Source organism: Chanos chanos, chromosome 9 (genome assembly GCF_902362185.1).
Source record: "Chanos chanos chromosome 9, fChaCha1.1, whole genome shotgun sequence".
Classification (NCBI taxonomy): domain Eukaryota; kingdom Metazoa; phylum Chordata; class Actinopteri; order Gonorynchiformes; family Chanidae; genus Chanos; species Chanos chanos.
This window is the reverse complement of record NC_044503.1, coordinates 26,181,566-26,197,715: the sequence shown is the minus strand read 5'-3', so window position 1 is coordinate 26,197,715 and position 16,150 is coordinate 26,181,566. Positions and strand designations below refer to the sequence as shown.

The 16,150-nt window shown below is 41.9% G+C and overlaps 1 protein-coding gene across 1 annotated transcript in view; it reads left to right on the top strand.

Annotated features, from left to right (window-relative positions):
• me1 (malic enzyme 1, NADP(+)-dependent, cytosolic) overlaps window positions 1-16,150 on the top strand; it is a 68,830-nt gene that overhangs the window by 24,432 nt on the left and 28,248 nt on the right. The window contains exon 3 of the mRNA XM_030783836.1: window positions 1,190-1,339. Coding sequence (XP_030639696.1) covers window positions 1,190-1,339 — 150 coding nt within the window. The remainder of the gene's footprint in view (window positions 1-1,189; window positions 1,340-16,150) is intronic.

The following is a 16,150-nucleotide window of genomic DNA, read 5'->3' as shown; positions in this document are numbered from 1 at the left end:
GCCAGTTTGCTGTAGTCAGCTGCTTGGTTTCCAGTTATTTAACTTCTTTGTTTGTTAAACTTTTGTGCAATGGTGTTTTTGCTGCGGAACACGGACGTGTTTTTGCATGACTACATCAGTAAATCTGATTGCGAGAAGTTCACAACCAAAATTCCTTGGCCACCCACCTTGTGACCTTCCTGCAAGTTTGGGGCGGGGAGTGTGTGTGTGGGGGGGTACGTTTAATTAACGTTGTCACATGGTTTAGGATACAGCTATGAAATGCCAAATTACCGACTACCGAAACTCCTCCTCCACATAAACAAACCCAGGAGGAATCACACCCATCACAGAGGTTGCTGAAAAATTCAGCAAGTAAAGGAATGAAGGAGACTCTAATGCTAACACAATGTTTACCACATCTGATTGTGTGAAAGAAAGAATACCTTTTAAAACTTATTGTGATTGACCATCTACCTTTTACAATATAAAGAAAAAAAAATAGAAAAAAGAGGGTGTGTCTCTCATAATCTCAACAAAGAGGAACATTATTCTCTGACTTTTGTGGAAAGTTTTTTTTTTCTTTTTTCTTTCACTGAATGGAAAAGTGACATGGCACTGCTAACTTGAGTCGTATGTAAACTCTGGTCCCTTTGGACTTGGGGTTATAATAAGGCACTTTTTTCTGAGATATATGAGTGTTTCTGTGCTCTGTGTATTTTTCCAGGCATTTATAAACCAAGTAAGACATAGGCTGTACCTAGCAATTATTGTTCAAGGTTGGAATTGTTTGGAGCATAGTTAATGCTTTTATCGTGGAGAAATAAGCTGCTTGGACTTGCCTGCCTCTCTCTCTGCTCCCTTGTTCTCTCTCTCTCTCTCTCTTATTTTTCTTTCTCTACATTCCTAAGTGGATCTGAATTGGCGTTGATCAATGACCTGTTGGTTCTCTAGACCTGTCTGTAGATTGTCTCATGTTTACACAGGCCTTAGGCCAACTCGGGTGAAACAGACAAGCATCCCTTTCCACATGTTGAAGTCCAGCAGCTGAGTCTCTCTCTCTCTCTCTCTCTCTCTCTCTCTCTCTCTCACTCACTCTCACTCTCTCTCTCTCTCTCTCTCTCTCTCTGTCTTTTATTTCATTTATGCAAGTTTATTATTTCAAATTAAAAGTTCATTTTGACACTCTGCCTTCTTCCCCGTCACACAGATACGTGTTTCTGATGAGCCTTCAGGATCGGAACGAGAAGCTCTTCTACAAGGTGTTGATTTCAGACATCGAGAGGTTCATGCCCATCGTATACACTCCCACTGTGGGTCTGGCCTGTCAGCAATATGGACTCACCTACAGAAGACCAAGGTCAGAATGAGATTCTGTCTGTCTGTCTGTCTGTCTGTCTGTCACTTTTCTCTTACCCACACTGGCGTTTTCACACTCCTCTCCTTCACTCCTTACGCCTGACCCACTGCCTTTAAGGTCAGGCTGTTCTGTAAAATTTGAAATAATTTGTCTTCAACACAGTGCAATGTAACTCTTTGGAATGAGAATTCACCTGCGGTTTTGGTTCAGTCAACGGCTTTCTTAGCATTCTGTTTAAGTCCAACGAGAGGTGGTGAGTACAGTCTGTCAGAGCCGACATTAAGAGTCCTAGCTCCTTAAGCCAGTGAAAGAAAATATTGGTTCACTCAACAAACTTGGATTAAGCTGGACATTGGTTATTTACCAGTGTGTTAGGTGTCACCTCGCTCTGTCTTACACACACTCACTTCAGTCAGTCACTCAGTCAGCTGCTTACTCACTCTTTCACTCTTTCACTTGATCACTCACTCACTCACTCACTCACTCGCTCACTTCCCTTACCCACTGAGACAGTCAGTAAGCTACTTATTCACCCTTTCAGTCTTTCACTCACTCACTCACTCACTCACTCACTCACTCACTCACTCCAGTCAGTCACTCAGTCAGCTGCTTACTCACTCTTTCACTCACTCACTTACTTACTCACTCTTTCACTCACTCACTCACTCACTCACTTACTCACTCATATCAGAAAATGAGCCAACTTCTCTTGTCCTTTAGTAGTAATTGTAATTCCAAGTGGGAGCTACGAAAGGTAATATTGTCCTGGAAGAAGATGAAACTCTGTAAGTCCTTGTTTGTTCAAGTTTCCTTTTAATGAATACATTTGGCAAATGAGAGAGGGAAAAATCTGAACAGGCAAGGCACACCCGCATTGTCAGTGTTACACAACTCGCCTCCACGACTCCCATGACTACAAAGTTTGTGGAAAATATGCCTACTCCTCACCTCTGGCATGGTGTTTGTATGAGTAATTTTATGTTTCCCCTCAGTCACACAACGCGTTGGAGAAAAGCTGCCAGCAACAGCAGGCTGTGATTGGTGGGGAGATTTTCTCGGGGCATTGGTATCAGGAGGAGTCTCCGAAACCTCCTCTGAGTGACCTCCTCCTGAGTCAGATAAATGAACTCCTCTTCGGGCGCTGTATAAGTGAATGAGGTCATGAGGGGATTGATGATAAGCTGATTAACTGAATCTTCGATATTCAAATCTTCATTGTGTCTGAGGACTGGGTGAGGAGCTGTGCAGTTAGAGTCTGTGGGGGGTGATTTTAACACCAGGCCATGAAGGAACACAAGCTCAATGCTACTTATAGGCCTTGTCTCTCTTTCACACACACACACACACCCACACACACACACACACACACATCAGGGATTCATTACTGATCCCCTTTTAGCCTTTATGTGTGTGTGTCTGTGTGTGTGTGTGTGTGTGTGTGTATGCTTTGTAGACCACCAGAGTCGAGTAACAATCTTAGATTAGAGGGTTAATCACTGTGTTTCAGTAATAAAGAACACAGTGTTGGAAAAGCAGTCGCCTCAGCCCCACTCAGGCTTAGTGCCAGTAATCAGCCTCATACAGACTAAATACTGCTATAGAGTGCCACTGACCTGAGGTCAGTGCCCAGCTTCCATTACATGTTTAAACAGAGTCCATTCACTGATCCTCCAACAGGATAACAGCTTTGAGAGATTAAATCAAAGCCAAAATATACGGCAAAATATATGCATTCATGGACGAAATATGTGGATTCAGCATGCTACTTGTGACAACCTTGACTTTCTGCTGGCAGCTTAAGAAGAAGGATTAAAAACGAACTCGGTGTTGAATCCAAATGGTGACATGAGGAGAGACAGACACAGCAAGTGCATAGAAAGTGCCAGAAACTAGTATCTTTTGGATCTCAACAAAATAGAGAGTGTCAATCAGCAGCATGCCAAGCACATTACTAATTTGGCTAGTCCTTTCTTCTTCTTCTTCTTCTTTTTTTTGAGTTTTTTTTTTTATAAGTTTTTTATAACTTATAATTTGCTGCCACTGTAACGACAACAACAACAACAACAATAATAATAATAATGATGATGATGATAATGACAAGAATAATGTCTGGAGTTTTATGCTCCTTGCATTTCATTATAATGCTCGATGGCCCTCTCTCCACCACTGTGTTTTCCGTAACACCAAACATCGCCAAACGGACAGGCAACTATATATATATTTTTATATCTTACTATATTTTGGTGCAATATATTTCAGCTGTTTGAACCAAAAATCACAGAGCATTAAAAGCACCCAATGTAAGGCGGCCGGATGCCCTCCGTCTCGTTGATGATGTTTATTGAGAGATTATTATATTTAACCCTGAGCTTCACAAGGCAGAGGCTCTAAGTCCAGGTTCAGACGTTCTTATCTGTTCCTTATCTTTTTCTGGAGAAAGACAATGAGAGTTACGAAAGCTGTCGGCACGGTGCTCAAGGAAGGTCACTGGGGTCAGGCTGCAGAATCAACTTGCAAATGTTAGATCAAAGTTTTTCTCTTGGTTGAGGTTGGAGCAGAGTGTTTTTTTGGCCAGGAATACTAACGGAATTCTGATGGATGAAGTCGTCTTCTCTCCCCACCCTTGCACCTTTTTTTTTTTTTTTACAGCTCCAACCGCAAGTTTGTACATCAGTCAGGATATCTGCGTTATGTAATAATTACGAGGTCGTTTCACAGTGTCCTCAATTAGCATAAAACAGGCAATGCAGTGGAAAAAGGGGTAAAGTTAAGAGTATCATTATGGGGAGGGTCATGAACTCTGCGGCGTTTGGAAACGGCTGTAATGTGCCATGACATGCAGAGGCAGCTACTGTTCACGCGTGTAGAGTGTTTACAGTGAAGGGGCGCAAATGATAAAGCAGGAAACCTCAATTACCATGGCGATGAATGAAACGTGGTGTAATTACAGGAACCTCGAGAACCCGGGGACAGAAGAACACTCGTGGTCGAGATGCACGGGATTTAATGACATGTGTCAAACGGAGATGCCGTTCCTGCGGAATACGGGCCATATGTGTCTGCCGAACCTCTGTGGCCCCAATAAAGAGATTTAAGACCTGCGATCGGGCTCGAAAGCCTTCGGCCCACACACCGCGTCACGAGCGCGTGAGACGAGAGCGTCATTTGGGTCGATGAACATCTGGGTGAGTGGAATAGTTCAGGCCTCGAACTCTTCACTGGCTGGACCTTATTTATGAAGGTGAAAGTGGAAGTTATGGAATAGCGTGCGCTGAAGGGCCTCACAACAGAGAGCAAAATCACCAGAATTCACCACTCAGTGAATAATGATCTCTTGTGTGGATGTTCTTTCTTTATTTCTTTCTTTCTTGCTTTCTTTCTGGCCTGGGTGTCTGGCCTGAAGTGAAACACAGAATACTTTTAAGCTCTGAGACTTCTGATGGCATCTGTATATATATATATATATATGTTTTGACGTCAGTAAAAAAAATCCCTTTTATTCGTATAAGAACTGCAACCTTTGAAAGCACAGTCCAGCACATGGTCTTGTTGTGCTGCTTTTTTTGAATCTGATGAGTATGGTGAGAGAAGTAAGACATACAATGAAAAAAAATGGAAGCAACAGAACATCTCAGACTTATCCCAACAAGCCCTTCTCAGAAACTTTTGGCACTGTTCAAAGCTCACATTTGATGTTAATTGGGCGACATATCACGAGCCAGGATAAGCATGAAGATGTAGGTTTTGGCCGGGCTTCATTTTTCTCTTACAAAGATACCTTTGAATGATCATAAACGAACACAAATAAGGTCCTTCCCAACACCGAAAGCCCAAGGTCAATAGATTTTCGTGAATTTATTCGACGCTACAGATTATACCTCCATCTTTGCGGAGTTTTGGGGACAGGGCGTTTGTTGCAGATTCAGGAGCATCTGTGTGAAATATGCCGTGAGCCGGCGCAACTCCAATTTCATCCTTATGCAGGTTCCTGTCCTACTCTGGCAACTCGCCTAATCACCGCACACCTCAGAGATGTTTGGATTTCCAGGCCTCTGGCGCGCTCTGGATTCGATTAGACTCAGTCTAATATCCATCCCTATATCCATCAGGCTAGGAAACCCCATTGCTCATATTAGAGAGGTCTTGGAACAGCTTTCTCGTCGCTTTGGAGCACTGTATGTTTTACTTGCCTCTCCTATTCCAGAAACCATCAGTCTGTAAAAGCATCTATCTGAAACTGCGGCAAATCGTGCAGTAAGAAATGATTGAAAATGTCACGCAGTTTACAGTAACGGTAAAACCGATAACGCGGGTGTGGAAATAGCCTGATTACAAAGGATCACGTAGCATCACGTAGCAGGTGTTGCTACAACGCAAAACGCTTCCTAAACATTGAACCGAAAAAAAAAAAAACAACCATAGTGCAGCAATCAACCGTGCCGCCCCCGTGCCAAAACTCTCTTCAAATAAACCAATGCAGTTGGCAGAAGAGGCGAGAAATTCCTCTACCACACTCTTATTAAAAAAAATGGTGAAACCATAAAATTCAAGAGGAGGAGAGGCTGGGGAGTGGAGTATATGTCAGTTAATGGAATAACCCATATTGGCAAAATTCATACTCCAACTGTGTTTTTTTAATGAGCTCTTTTGTTATTTCTCACAGAATTTGTTGTCCTACAGAGGTTTATTAGGTAATCCAATTTTACATATTAAACAAAAAAAAATCAGTATTGAAAAACAAGGGGAATATCAGCGTTTTGTTTCTCTCGTGGCCTGTTGGTTGTATGTGCTCTCGCTGCTGCTTCAGAGCAGATGTCTGGATGTGTTTTTTAAAACCTGTTTGTACAAGAGGCCGTCCAGCTTCACGCTGCCCAACGGAGCCTTCGTGAACCAGCGACCCGTGTCCTCCCCTGGTACCCATAGCTCTTTTTACAGGCCAGCTGTGTGATTTTACATGCCACGACGCGTGATCACGTTATGTGCTTCTTTCTCCGCGCATGAAGCGCCAAAGCCAAAATTTTGTCCGACTGCAGCGGACAAAGCCTTGTTTTTTTTTCTTTCTTTCTTTCTTTTTCTTTTTCTTTTTTTTTTTTTTTGATTTAGGAACTGGTGGTAACATTTTGAATGGGTTGCATCACCAAATGGGCCCAAACGGAAAACCTAACGGAAAAAAAAACAAAAAAAAAGTCTTCTGTATTTCCAACCACACTGACTCACCAGTTCTTTTCTGCTTTTCTCCTCTCTGTGAGCAGAGCTGAGAATGTGGCCTGTTCCTGTGGGAATCGATGAAAAAAATCCCGTCGAGCGTCGTGAAACTATTTTAATAGAGCTGGGATACGAGATCTTTGATATTGACCAAGAGTATTCCAACGGTCCCCTCATCAGACCTCCCAAGTTGATAAAAACCGATTACGGGTACGGACGGCGCCGGGCAGAACAGACCGTCAACATCATGCAGTGAATGCAATCGTGATTATAATGAAAGTCCCGCAATATACTTATTACCTAGAATTACAGGCACGGTAATCTTGATTAGGTGATGTTAGGCCATTCCTAGAAGAACATCATTAATTTCTTATTCAAGTGATTACAGAATTCTCTGTCTGTCCTGGATGTTCTGTCCTTTGTATGTCACCAGAAGAAATATAAGAAGTATGAGTAATGAATCTTGCTCATGGGCTGTATTATCTGAATGGGCTATTAGTTCCCCAGTTGTGCCTTCCAATTAATCACGTCTTTTATGTCTAATAGAGAAGTTATTACTCGGAATGGATTTTGCCTCTGGTTGCCTTTTCCTCTTACTCCTTCTGCTGGTTCTTTGATTGTTTCTCTTTAAGTACAATCTGTCCTCATGTTCTGTCTTTCCTTTCATCCTTTCATCTTGGATCTGCCTTTTAACAGCAGGCTGTCACCCAGGTAACAGGGCTACGTTGTGTTTGTCAGTGATTTAAAATGCGTCATCCAGAAGCAGATGACAGTTGCTGCAAACTGAGTAACACTGTAAACCAACCTTGGGTGTGAACAAAGCAAATAAAGATAAGAAACACAAGGGAAAAGTCACATTTTGGCGGCGTCTGGTCAGTTGAACCAAGCATTACATATGGGTTTGGGATATAGAAATGCTGTGGGTGTGACCGCCTGCCTGAGTGGCAAATGAAACAGGCATTCTGATCCACTAATGGGAAACATAAAGCAGCATTTGTCATGCAAAATAGTAACACGTTACTTTCCACAATGAGTTACAATGTAACTTAACTAGTTATTTTTAAAGAGGGTAACATTGTAATGTATCAAGTTACTTTTAAAAGTAACATACACCAACACTGCCTGCTAGGGCCACCTGAAGTTTACGAGCACTTGGAATTTCACCAAACAAATCTGACAGCACATGTTCACATACTGCAGAAAACTGATTAAGGCTTTTTTTTTTTTTTTACCTTTTTGTTTTTCTAACTTTAAAAAGAAAAAATCATTAAGAAAATCATTTCCTTTCATAAAAGCCTTTAAAAGACTGGAATGGTAGATGAAAGTGAGTCACATGCCAATGAAACAACACTGAAGGCATGCAATTTATTCAGTCAGTGGAAGGTAGCTTAAAACAGCGGGGACGTCATTACAGGTTGTCAGCTAAATTGTTGTAACGGTATGTGGCGATAACAGATCAGTGAAAAAGATGAAGCCAGACTAACCATTCAGCAAGCCCCCCCCCCCTCCCGCGTCTTGTTCTCTCAGAGATCAGTCCATATCTCTCTCTCTCTCTCAGAGGTATGACAGGCATGTTAGCGGACAACCCAGCTTGGATTTTACATTTAAATATGGCAATGAAATCCTCGATAACTTTACATTGAAAAAACACTAATAAGGTCAAAGCTGCACTGTTGAACACCCAAACATAGAAGTGTTTGGCCCCTTTTCTTCACACATCCTACTTCAGTTCAGGAGGTAGGAAGATTTGCAGTTGGGTGTGTTAAATATCGTGACAGACTGAAACCATTTTTATTTATGCCCCGTTGTCATACAGAGGGAGTCCTCTTGAGTTGTCTTCTGAGTCATCTAAACTGTGGCCTGTTTTAATGTCATGTGCTCTCCTTGTGACAAACTTTGTGGTCTCTTTCTCTCCGTTGTCTCTCTTTTTCTTCGAGATGATTCAAAGCTAGGAGGTCTCGGCATAGAGTGTTTGGAACGGCTTTAAAAGGGAGCGTTTTATAAGTTTGAGAATGAGTCACCCGTGCCAGAAACTGCTTAATAAGAACTTGTAAAACACAGCTCTTCTCACTGCTGGTTTTCAACTTCTACGGCCATCAGTCCTGGTTCCAGCGCGTCGCTGCGTGGTGTCGCGTTTCAAACGCGTCTTCTCCCAAAAAAGGTCGCGACACGCTCATGCTATCCCATCGTTTCTTGTGGGGTTCATAAATTTAATAAGCAATACGTCCCAGTGTCCGCTAGTGGAAAATCCGCAGGAGCCAGGAGATGTTTTAAATGCATTAATACTGCAATAACTACGCCTGTGGTCAGTTTTATCATCATTCCCAATATCCCTCACGCTGTGGGAAAGCAGCTTTCAGTGATAGGAGCTGAGAAATGTTCCAATGCTTCTCCAATTAGTTTTGGCTTACTGCGTATCACCCGTTTTTTTTTTTTTAAAAATTTTTGTATCATCGTAATCCCCTGACAACCATTACTGTTCTGCTTTGCTGAGTGCATAAATTACAGAAAATTTATCTTCCGCTTGTCGTCATATTTCATGACGAGTGAAAGCAGCATGTAGGTTAACTGCACAGGGCTCCCAACTCTTGCTGTCATTAATACCCCTTTAGTTTTATTGAGAAATGTAAAGCATTCATATTTCCTGTGTGTGTGTGTGTGTGTGTGTGTGCGCGTGCGAGTGCGTGTTTCCATGTGTGAGTACATGCATGTGTGTGTGCATATGTGTGCGCGTTCATGTGTGCATGTATGTGAGCATGTGTGTGTGTGTGTGTGTGTGTGTGTGTGTGTCTGCATGCATGTGTGAATGTGCATGTGGTTAAGCTGTGGACTGTTCTTGGCTCTTAGTTTCTAGATTATTATATGGTAGATCAAATATTGTACATCCTTCCACTGGGTCTGTGGTGTGGAATGACATAAGTAGAATTTATTTCTCTTACACTCGGAATAAATGTGTGAGTGTATTTGTGCTTGGTTTTGAATATGACGAGCTTGGCTCTTTGCAGCGCTGACAGTGTTATATATAATTAAGCTCTTATAAAAGACTACATATAATTAGGACTTTATGAGTTTCATAATATGTTTCAGATTGAATTTTGGTCATTTTTATCTCCTGTGCAGGATGTCAGCAATTCACTAGTTGCTGAAACAAGGAAAAAAAAAAGAAGCAGATCTCATAGAGATCTTCTGTTAAAAATGTAAAGTCTTCTTAAGGCATCAGAGTTCTTTAGCTGATCACTTTAACATCACGTGGCATATTAACTAAGTATGTTAGGTAGGGCAACTAATTTGCGTGTGTGGAGGGCTAAAATGCTCAAGTAAACTTTTGTATTTAAGGGCGATATAAAGTTCTTGTGGAAGAGGTTGCAAAATGCTAAGTTTCAGATTTTTAGTGCTAAAATGACAAAGTGCCATTTCGCAAAAGTCGTATGATGTGCCATTGCTGGAGAGATGATGTGTTTTAGTCATTTCTGCCTCTGTGACATTTTTTGAAAGACACAAACAAGTGTTGAACGTGCACCTTTGGTGCCAAGCTCTTTGATTACGCCAGTGTTGCCGTCTTTGCCATTACAGTGGCAGCCATCGCAGTATTCCTAAGAGTTTGCACCTGCCTCTCGTAATGTGAAATAGTCCAAGAAATTTGGCCTGTAATAATGGCAGTCAGGCTTTGAAAATCACATTTAACTCACAGATTCATAAATTTGCAAGATGCCTACCTTGGCTTTTTAGCACCCCCAAAACACCCCCACAACCCTCAAAGCAATTGACGTTTCCACAGAAATGTCCAAAATTGCATATTAATATGAATTCAGACAAAGTAATTCAAACTTGAGCAGACCGCCAGTTTAAGGCCAAAAAATTCTCTCCGCCAACTTAGTAAATCAACTCCTGTTCTTTATTTTCTTTTCGCTTGTACTCATAGATTTTCACATACTAAAATTAGCAAACCTCTTACTCATTTGAGCCCTATGACTGGGTACAGATTTGACTCTGTCTGATTGAAAAAAGGTAACGCAGGGTAAATGGCCAATGTGTTCTATGTTTACAGTTCGGTGTGGTCTAATATAGAATTCATCACTTTCTCTGCAAACAGTGATCCTAAAGAGAAATCTAACCTGTAAGTATTTGAGAATAACGGGATTGGACACTTGAGAGGGTGATGTCACAATGCGCCTGCCTGGGCGGGGTCATGACCTCAAGCTTAAAGCACACAGCAGGTTTGACTGACGGGAGACATTCCAGAGCGTTAAGTCTCACAGGCCCTCATGAGCTGTGACATCATCGGTCGTGTGGGCCTCTTGACTGACATGATTGCCTCTGGCAGCGTTTGTATCAGTTGACACACGGTTTTGACCAACGCTGAAAAAGATACAACGGAAGGTCATCTTACATCCTTTACTCCTTTGATCAGCTCTGATAACTTCATAGTAGGTTCTGCTTTGTGTGTCTGTGGTTGGTGGTTTGTTTTTTTTTACCCCCAGGTTCTTGCTGTGCTCAGAGACACTATGCCCTTGTATGAAGTGCTCCACTGTGTGTTGTCCTGAAACCGCATGAGTAAAAACTTTGATATGACACATTGGTTTACACTCGTGATCTTTAAGGGGCGTAGGAGATGTGGAGTGTACGGTTTCCTGTAGAGGAGGTGAACTGTTAAGCATCAGAAATGCAGTGCTGAAATGACAGACTGGTACGAAAAACTAAGGCGAAACTCAGGAAGATTGTGTGTCATATTTTATATCTTTCGGTTACAAACTGTCTGCGCTTTTTTTTTTTTTTTTTCCAATTTTCTCATTTTGTCTTATCTATAAATGATTAAAATGCCATATATGTTCACAGATGTAAACAGTATATGACAAGTATTTCTGAAATGTGCCCATACAGTCAAAATAAGAATCTTATTCTCTGTTCACATACTTGACTTCGTCCCATGAGATATGAATCTGTCAAAGTGTCACATAAATGACCTAAACGCTCCACTCTTCCATGTCCTCCTCAAATCTCTCGCATGGACACTGCAGCCCGTGGCCGACTGCTACTCCAGATATGCCAAGGACTGTAAATGTTTTATAAAATGCATCAGCGCATATTTCATAGTCATGAATGAGTTCATACTCTGACTCGTCTCCCGTCTCCGTGACACCTGACAATGAAGCCCGTTTGAGAAAAAAAAAAAAAAAACTTCCAGCCTCACGGACTGGAGATACTAATGCAGTTTTCATATGTGACCCCCTTGACAGCTAAGTAAAAAAAAAAATACCATTTTCGTATAGACACAGTGACTGAGCAAGAAAAAAGGGTTTGTGTAATCTGTCTGTGTGCTCCTCTTTAACACGGCAGAGGCAGCAGCATGAGTCTGATTCATTTAGCAGAGTGCGTGTGAAAAGGGGACTTTCCTCCGGTTTCGCTCGTTATGTAAGTTTTTGGGTAACTCAACTCCCCATTTGCAGTCTGGTTTCACCCTCTCCCAGTCAGCGAGCTGTCTTTTTTTTTTTTTTTTTTACCGACTCTTGTCTGGTCAAAGAGGACAGTTTCTGTTCTGCAGTAGAAATTATTCTCACTGGGCTGACCGTTCTCCACTGCCCTGTGGGCAGAAGATTTGAGTTTGACATCTTATGGCAGAACAGTATAACTTTATTGTTTCCACCCAGACTGTGGACCATTTTCCATTGGGAAAGTTATCTCTCTTTTTCATACTCGGTTAGCTCTCTACTTCTTCTGTATCCTTTTCTAAAAGGAATATTTAATTTGAGAGAAAAAAAACAAGAAGTATTAAAACTGTAAGTGAACGTCTGGATTGCTCATATGCAGAATGACTCCAAACCTGCAGTGACTGCAGGACAGGGGTGTGTGTGTGTGTGTGTGCATATTTCTTCTTCATTTTCTAAGGGCAGGGAAAGGAATTGTCTAGTTCAGGTTTTTTCAGAAAAATAGGAGCGTCTGACTCAGAAAGCCGAAACACTTCTCATGCAATAGACTCTGATCCTGGAATACTGGGCTCTTGTGTGCTGCAAAAGGAGATAGAAAGAGAGAGAGAGAGAGAGAGAGAGACAGAGAGAGAAACAGAGAGGGAGACAGAGAGGGAGAGAGAGAGACAGAGACAGAGAGACAGAAGGAATGAGAGGGGGAGGGGAGAGTGGTCTGTATTTGTCCAGCTGATGCTGAACCCTTCTATCGTTGTCCAAAATCTTCCACCGTCTGATTTCAGCCAAGAAGTTTTTTCTCTCAGTCTCCAACAGCGCTGCTCACAGGCATATTTAGCCTGTACATTTTACAGTCAGTAACTGTAGTTATTGGCTCGGCAAGCAGCCTTTTTCCAGGCCTATTTATCCCCATTCCTATATTTACCCGGTTTAACCTTCATGCTGGTTTAAACTGGGAATCAAATACCCAGCATGTTTGTTCAAAACTTGATTTATAAACGCTAATGCTAAACTCAGCGGACGACATTGCAAGTACATAAAAGGAGCTAGCCGTTTTAGCCCCACTCCGCTCCCTTAATAATTTAACTGTGAAAGCTCCTGACGTCTAGCAGGGAGCAGAACTCACGCAACGTCTTCTTCAGACTCGCGTGCTACCCGTTGGCTCTTCCTGCTGCCACGGGCCGCACGGACGCGAGCGCGTTCCCTTTCATACGAGCTGAAAACAAAGCCAAGTGCACACCTGTTTTAGCGCTGATAAGGAAGGAGGAGGAAGAAGCCAGACACTGACAGCTGTGCAATTCAAATATTGTGTTTCTCAGTGTTTTTTTTCTTTTCTTTTCTTTTCTTTTCTTTTCTTTTCTGCTTTTTTTTGCTAGCAGTTTGTGGTTGGAGGCAACCACATTGTGTTCATGTCACTTGTCTCTCTTTTTGTTTTCAGTCTCATTTATACTTTCCCTCTTTCTTTCTCTCTCTCTCTCTCTCTCTCTCTCTTTCTCTCAATCAGTCACTCTCTAGTCCCCTCACTCTCTCTCTCTCTCTCTCTCTCTCTCTCTCTCTCTCTCTCTCTCTCTCTCACAATCAGTCTCTCTCTAGTCCTCTCTCTAGTCCTCTCTCTCGCTATCTCTCTCACAATCAGTCTGTCTCTAGTCCTCTCTCTCTCTCTCTCTCTCTCTCTCACTCTCTCACAATCAGTCTCTCTCTAGTCCTCTCTCTCTCTCTCTCTCTCTCTCTCTCTCTCTCTCACAATCAGTCTCTCTCTAGTCCTCTCTCTCTCTCTCCCTACCTGTTAATGGCTCTCCCCATTTCTTTTAAGTGGTTATTCTTTAGCTTTCTCCTCCCTATTCCTGCCGCTCACTGTTATTTTAAATTTATGGCAAGTCTGTTAAAAGCCCCATAAGCATTCCTCCAACTGCACTAGTCATATATCAAGATAAAGTTGAGGGACCAGAGCGAGATTAGAATTTATTGTCTCTTTCTAGGACAGTACACTGGGTCAAATTTAGATCCTGTTTTTTTATCAAGTTTGGTTCTGGTTCGGTGAGTAGCAAAGACATTTATTGTTCTGATACTCAGGCGTAATGCATCATCTTAAACTATCCTAGGAGAATTCAACAACTCAGATGACTCTTTGAAACTGTTGAGTAATAAGGGACTTAAGCATTAAATAACACCATTAGAGAAAAGTTTGTAATTTGTTTTTATTTTAACGTCTTGTTGACGTTATACTTGTCTTTCTGAAGTGGCAAATTGGACCCAGTCGCTAATGCAAGTGCTGCTCTTTAGTTTACTCGACAACCATCGATCCATAACTTGGATCAGAGCACTGTCCAAAACTCACATTAGAGCCTGCAGACGTTTCGCCTCAATTGCAATGCAAGGTTTTTCCTGAAGGAAACTTGTCAGGATTGTTATAAGAGTTGTAGCCAATTCAGTAAAAAAAAAAAAAAAAAGCCAGCAAAGGGTGAAATGGGCACCTCGCCACGTTCCTGTTGGCTTTGGAGAGAAAGGCAGAAGAAGAGGAGATATTTTTTGTCGTATCACAACAACAACATTCCTTTTACAGACTTGTGTGAAACCTGGAGCAGCAGAAGACAGTGATAGATATTACCATACTTTTGTAACTGTAGGAGAAGGAGATCCCGTGAGGGCGTTCTGAGCATGTGCGTGGTTCTGTTCGTGTCAGTTCAGAAGTAATAAATTCTTAAGAACTGAGACTGATTTTCTGTTGGTCTTTCAGTGCCCTAATTTAAATTCATTTGACGTTTGCCGCTTCATCGGTCTAAATCCGTGTTTACAATGAAAGTTGGATCTAACAAACCATTTGAGAATGTTGATCTTCTATTATTCATTTTCTCATGTTGCTAGCGATTAGAAAACCACTGAAAAGCCCAAGAAAAACAATGTTCATATTGGAAGATTGCCTCTTAAATTGATATGATGGGATATCATCCAACAAAGACTCAAAATCCAGTAGAGCTAGGAAGAAAAAAAAAAAGTTGTGATACCATGTGTGTTAATTTCTTTTCGGCTCTCTGGTTGTGTACTTGTCAAACTTTATTGTGGGTTTTGTAGGCCATACAGCATACAGCTAACTCTTGAACAAATCTTAATGGAACCAGCTTATCGGGGTTTACTCTGCTGTGAATTTGCATGCCAGAGCGAGGCAAACATCCGCTGAGGACAAGAGCAGTGGGAAAGACAGGACCTGCAGGGACTCATGATCAGTCATACTATCATAAAGCACACCCCCCCCCCCCCCCCCACACACACACACACACACACATGCACACAGTAGGTGAGGTCCACACAGAGAAAACACCTACACACACACAGTGCGAGTCCAAGTATAAGCTATCTCAAACTAACATTCCGCGTCAAGGTGGAGTCTGGACTCTGCCTCCGTATGTGGTCTCTGCCTCTGTCTATGAGTCTATGAATTGAACCCAGACTTGGTTCAAGACATACCCCGGCCTAACTGTATCTCTGTCTGTGTCTGTGTCTGTGCTCTTGTTAATGTAAGTGTAAGGTTGGCCTCATGGCCTTTCCTTTGACACAGACATAATGAGGTGAACAGACTCTGGGACTTTGGTTATGTAACAGTCCCTATTGCATAAGGCAAGGATCAGTCATTTAAACTGCTATGTAATTACTCTCACAACAATATATAGATATATATAGAGAGAGATACTTAGATGTTTACTGCTGTGTAATTACTCCTACTGTGACGCATGACAGTTAAGGACAGACACTGTGATACATAAATCATTATTTTTTGCCCTCAAGACATTTTAAATATACAACATCATCATTTTTTTTTTTTTTTGTTTGACTGCTTGTCGGAGAGGAAGCATCTCATCTATTTTTCTTTCGCTTTGGTTCTTCAGGGCCTTTAAATTAATACAGTAATCCAGGTCAGTATCCTCTCTATATATATATACAGAGGATACTGACCTGGATTACTATATATATAACTTGTTTTTTATTGTTGTTGGCCTTGCTTGACCAGAACACAGGCATAAGGGACATTTGCCCTTTAGCAAGGGGAGTATGAGGGGAGGAGGAGATGCAGGAGAGAAGGTGGGGGTACCGTGTGTCAGTATCACCTGAGGTAACGTAACTGGAGTTGACCTTTGTTCAAGGACACAAGAGAAGTACCCGGAAAAAGGACAGAGGGATTAGAAACTGC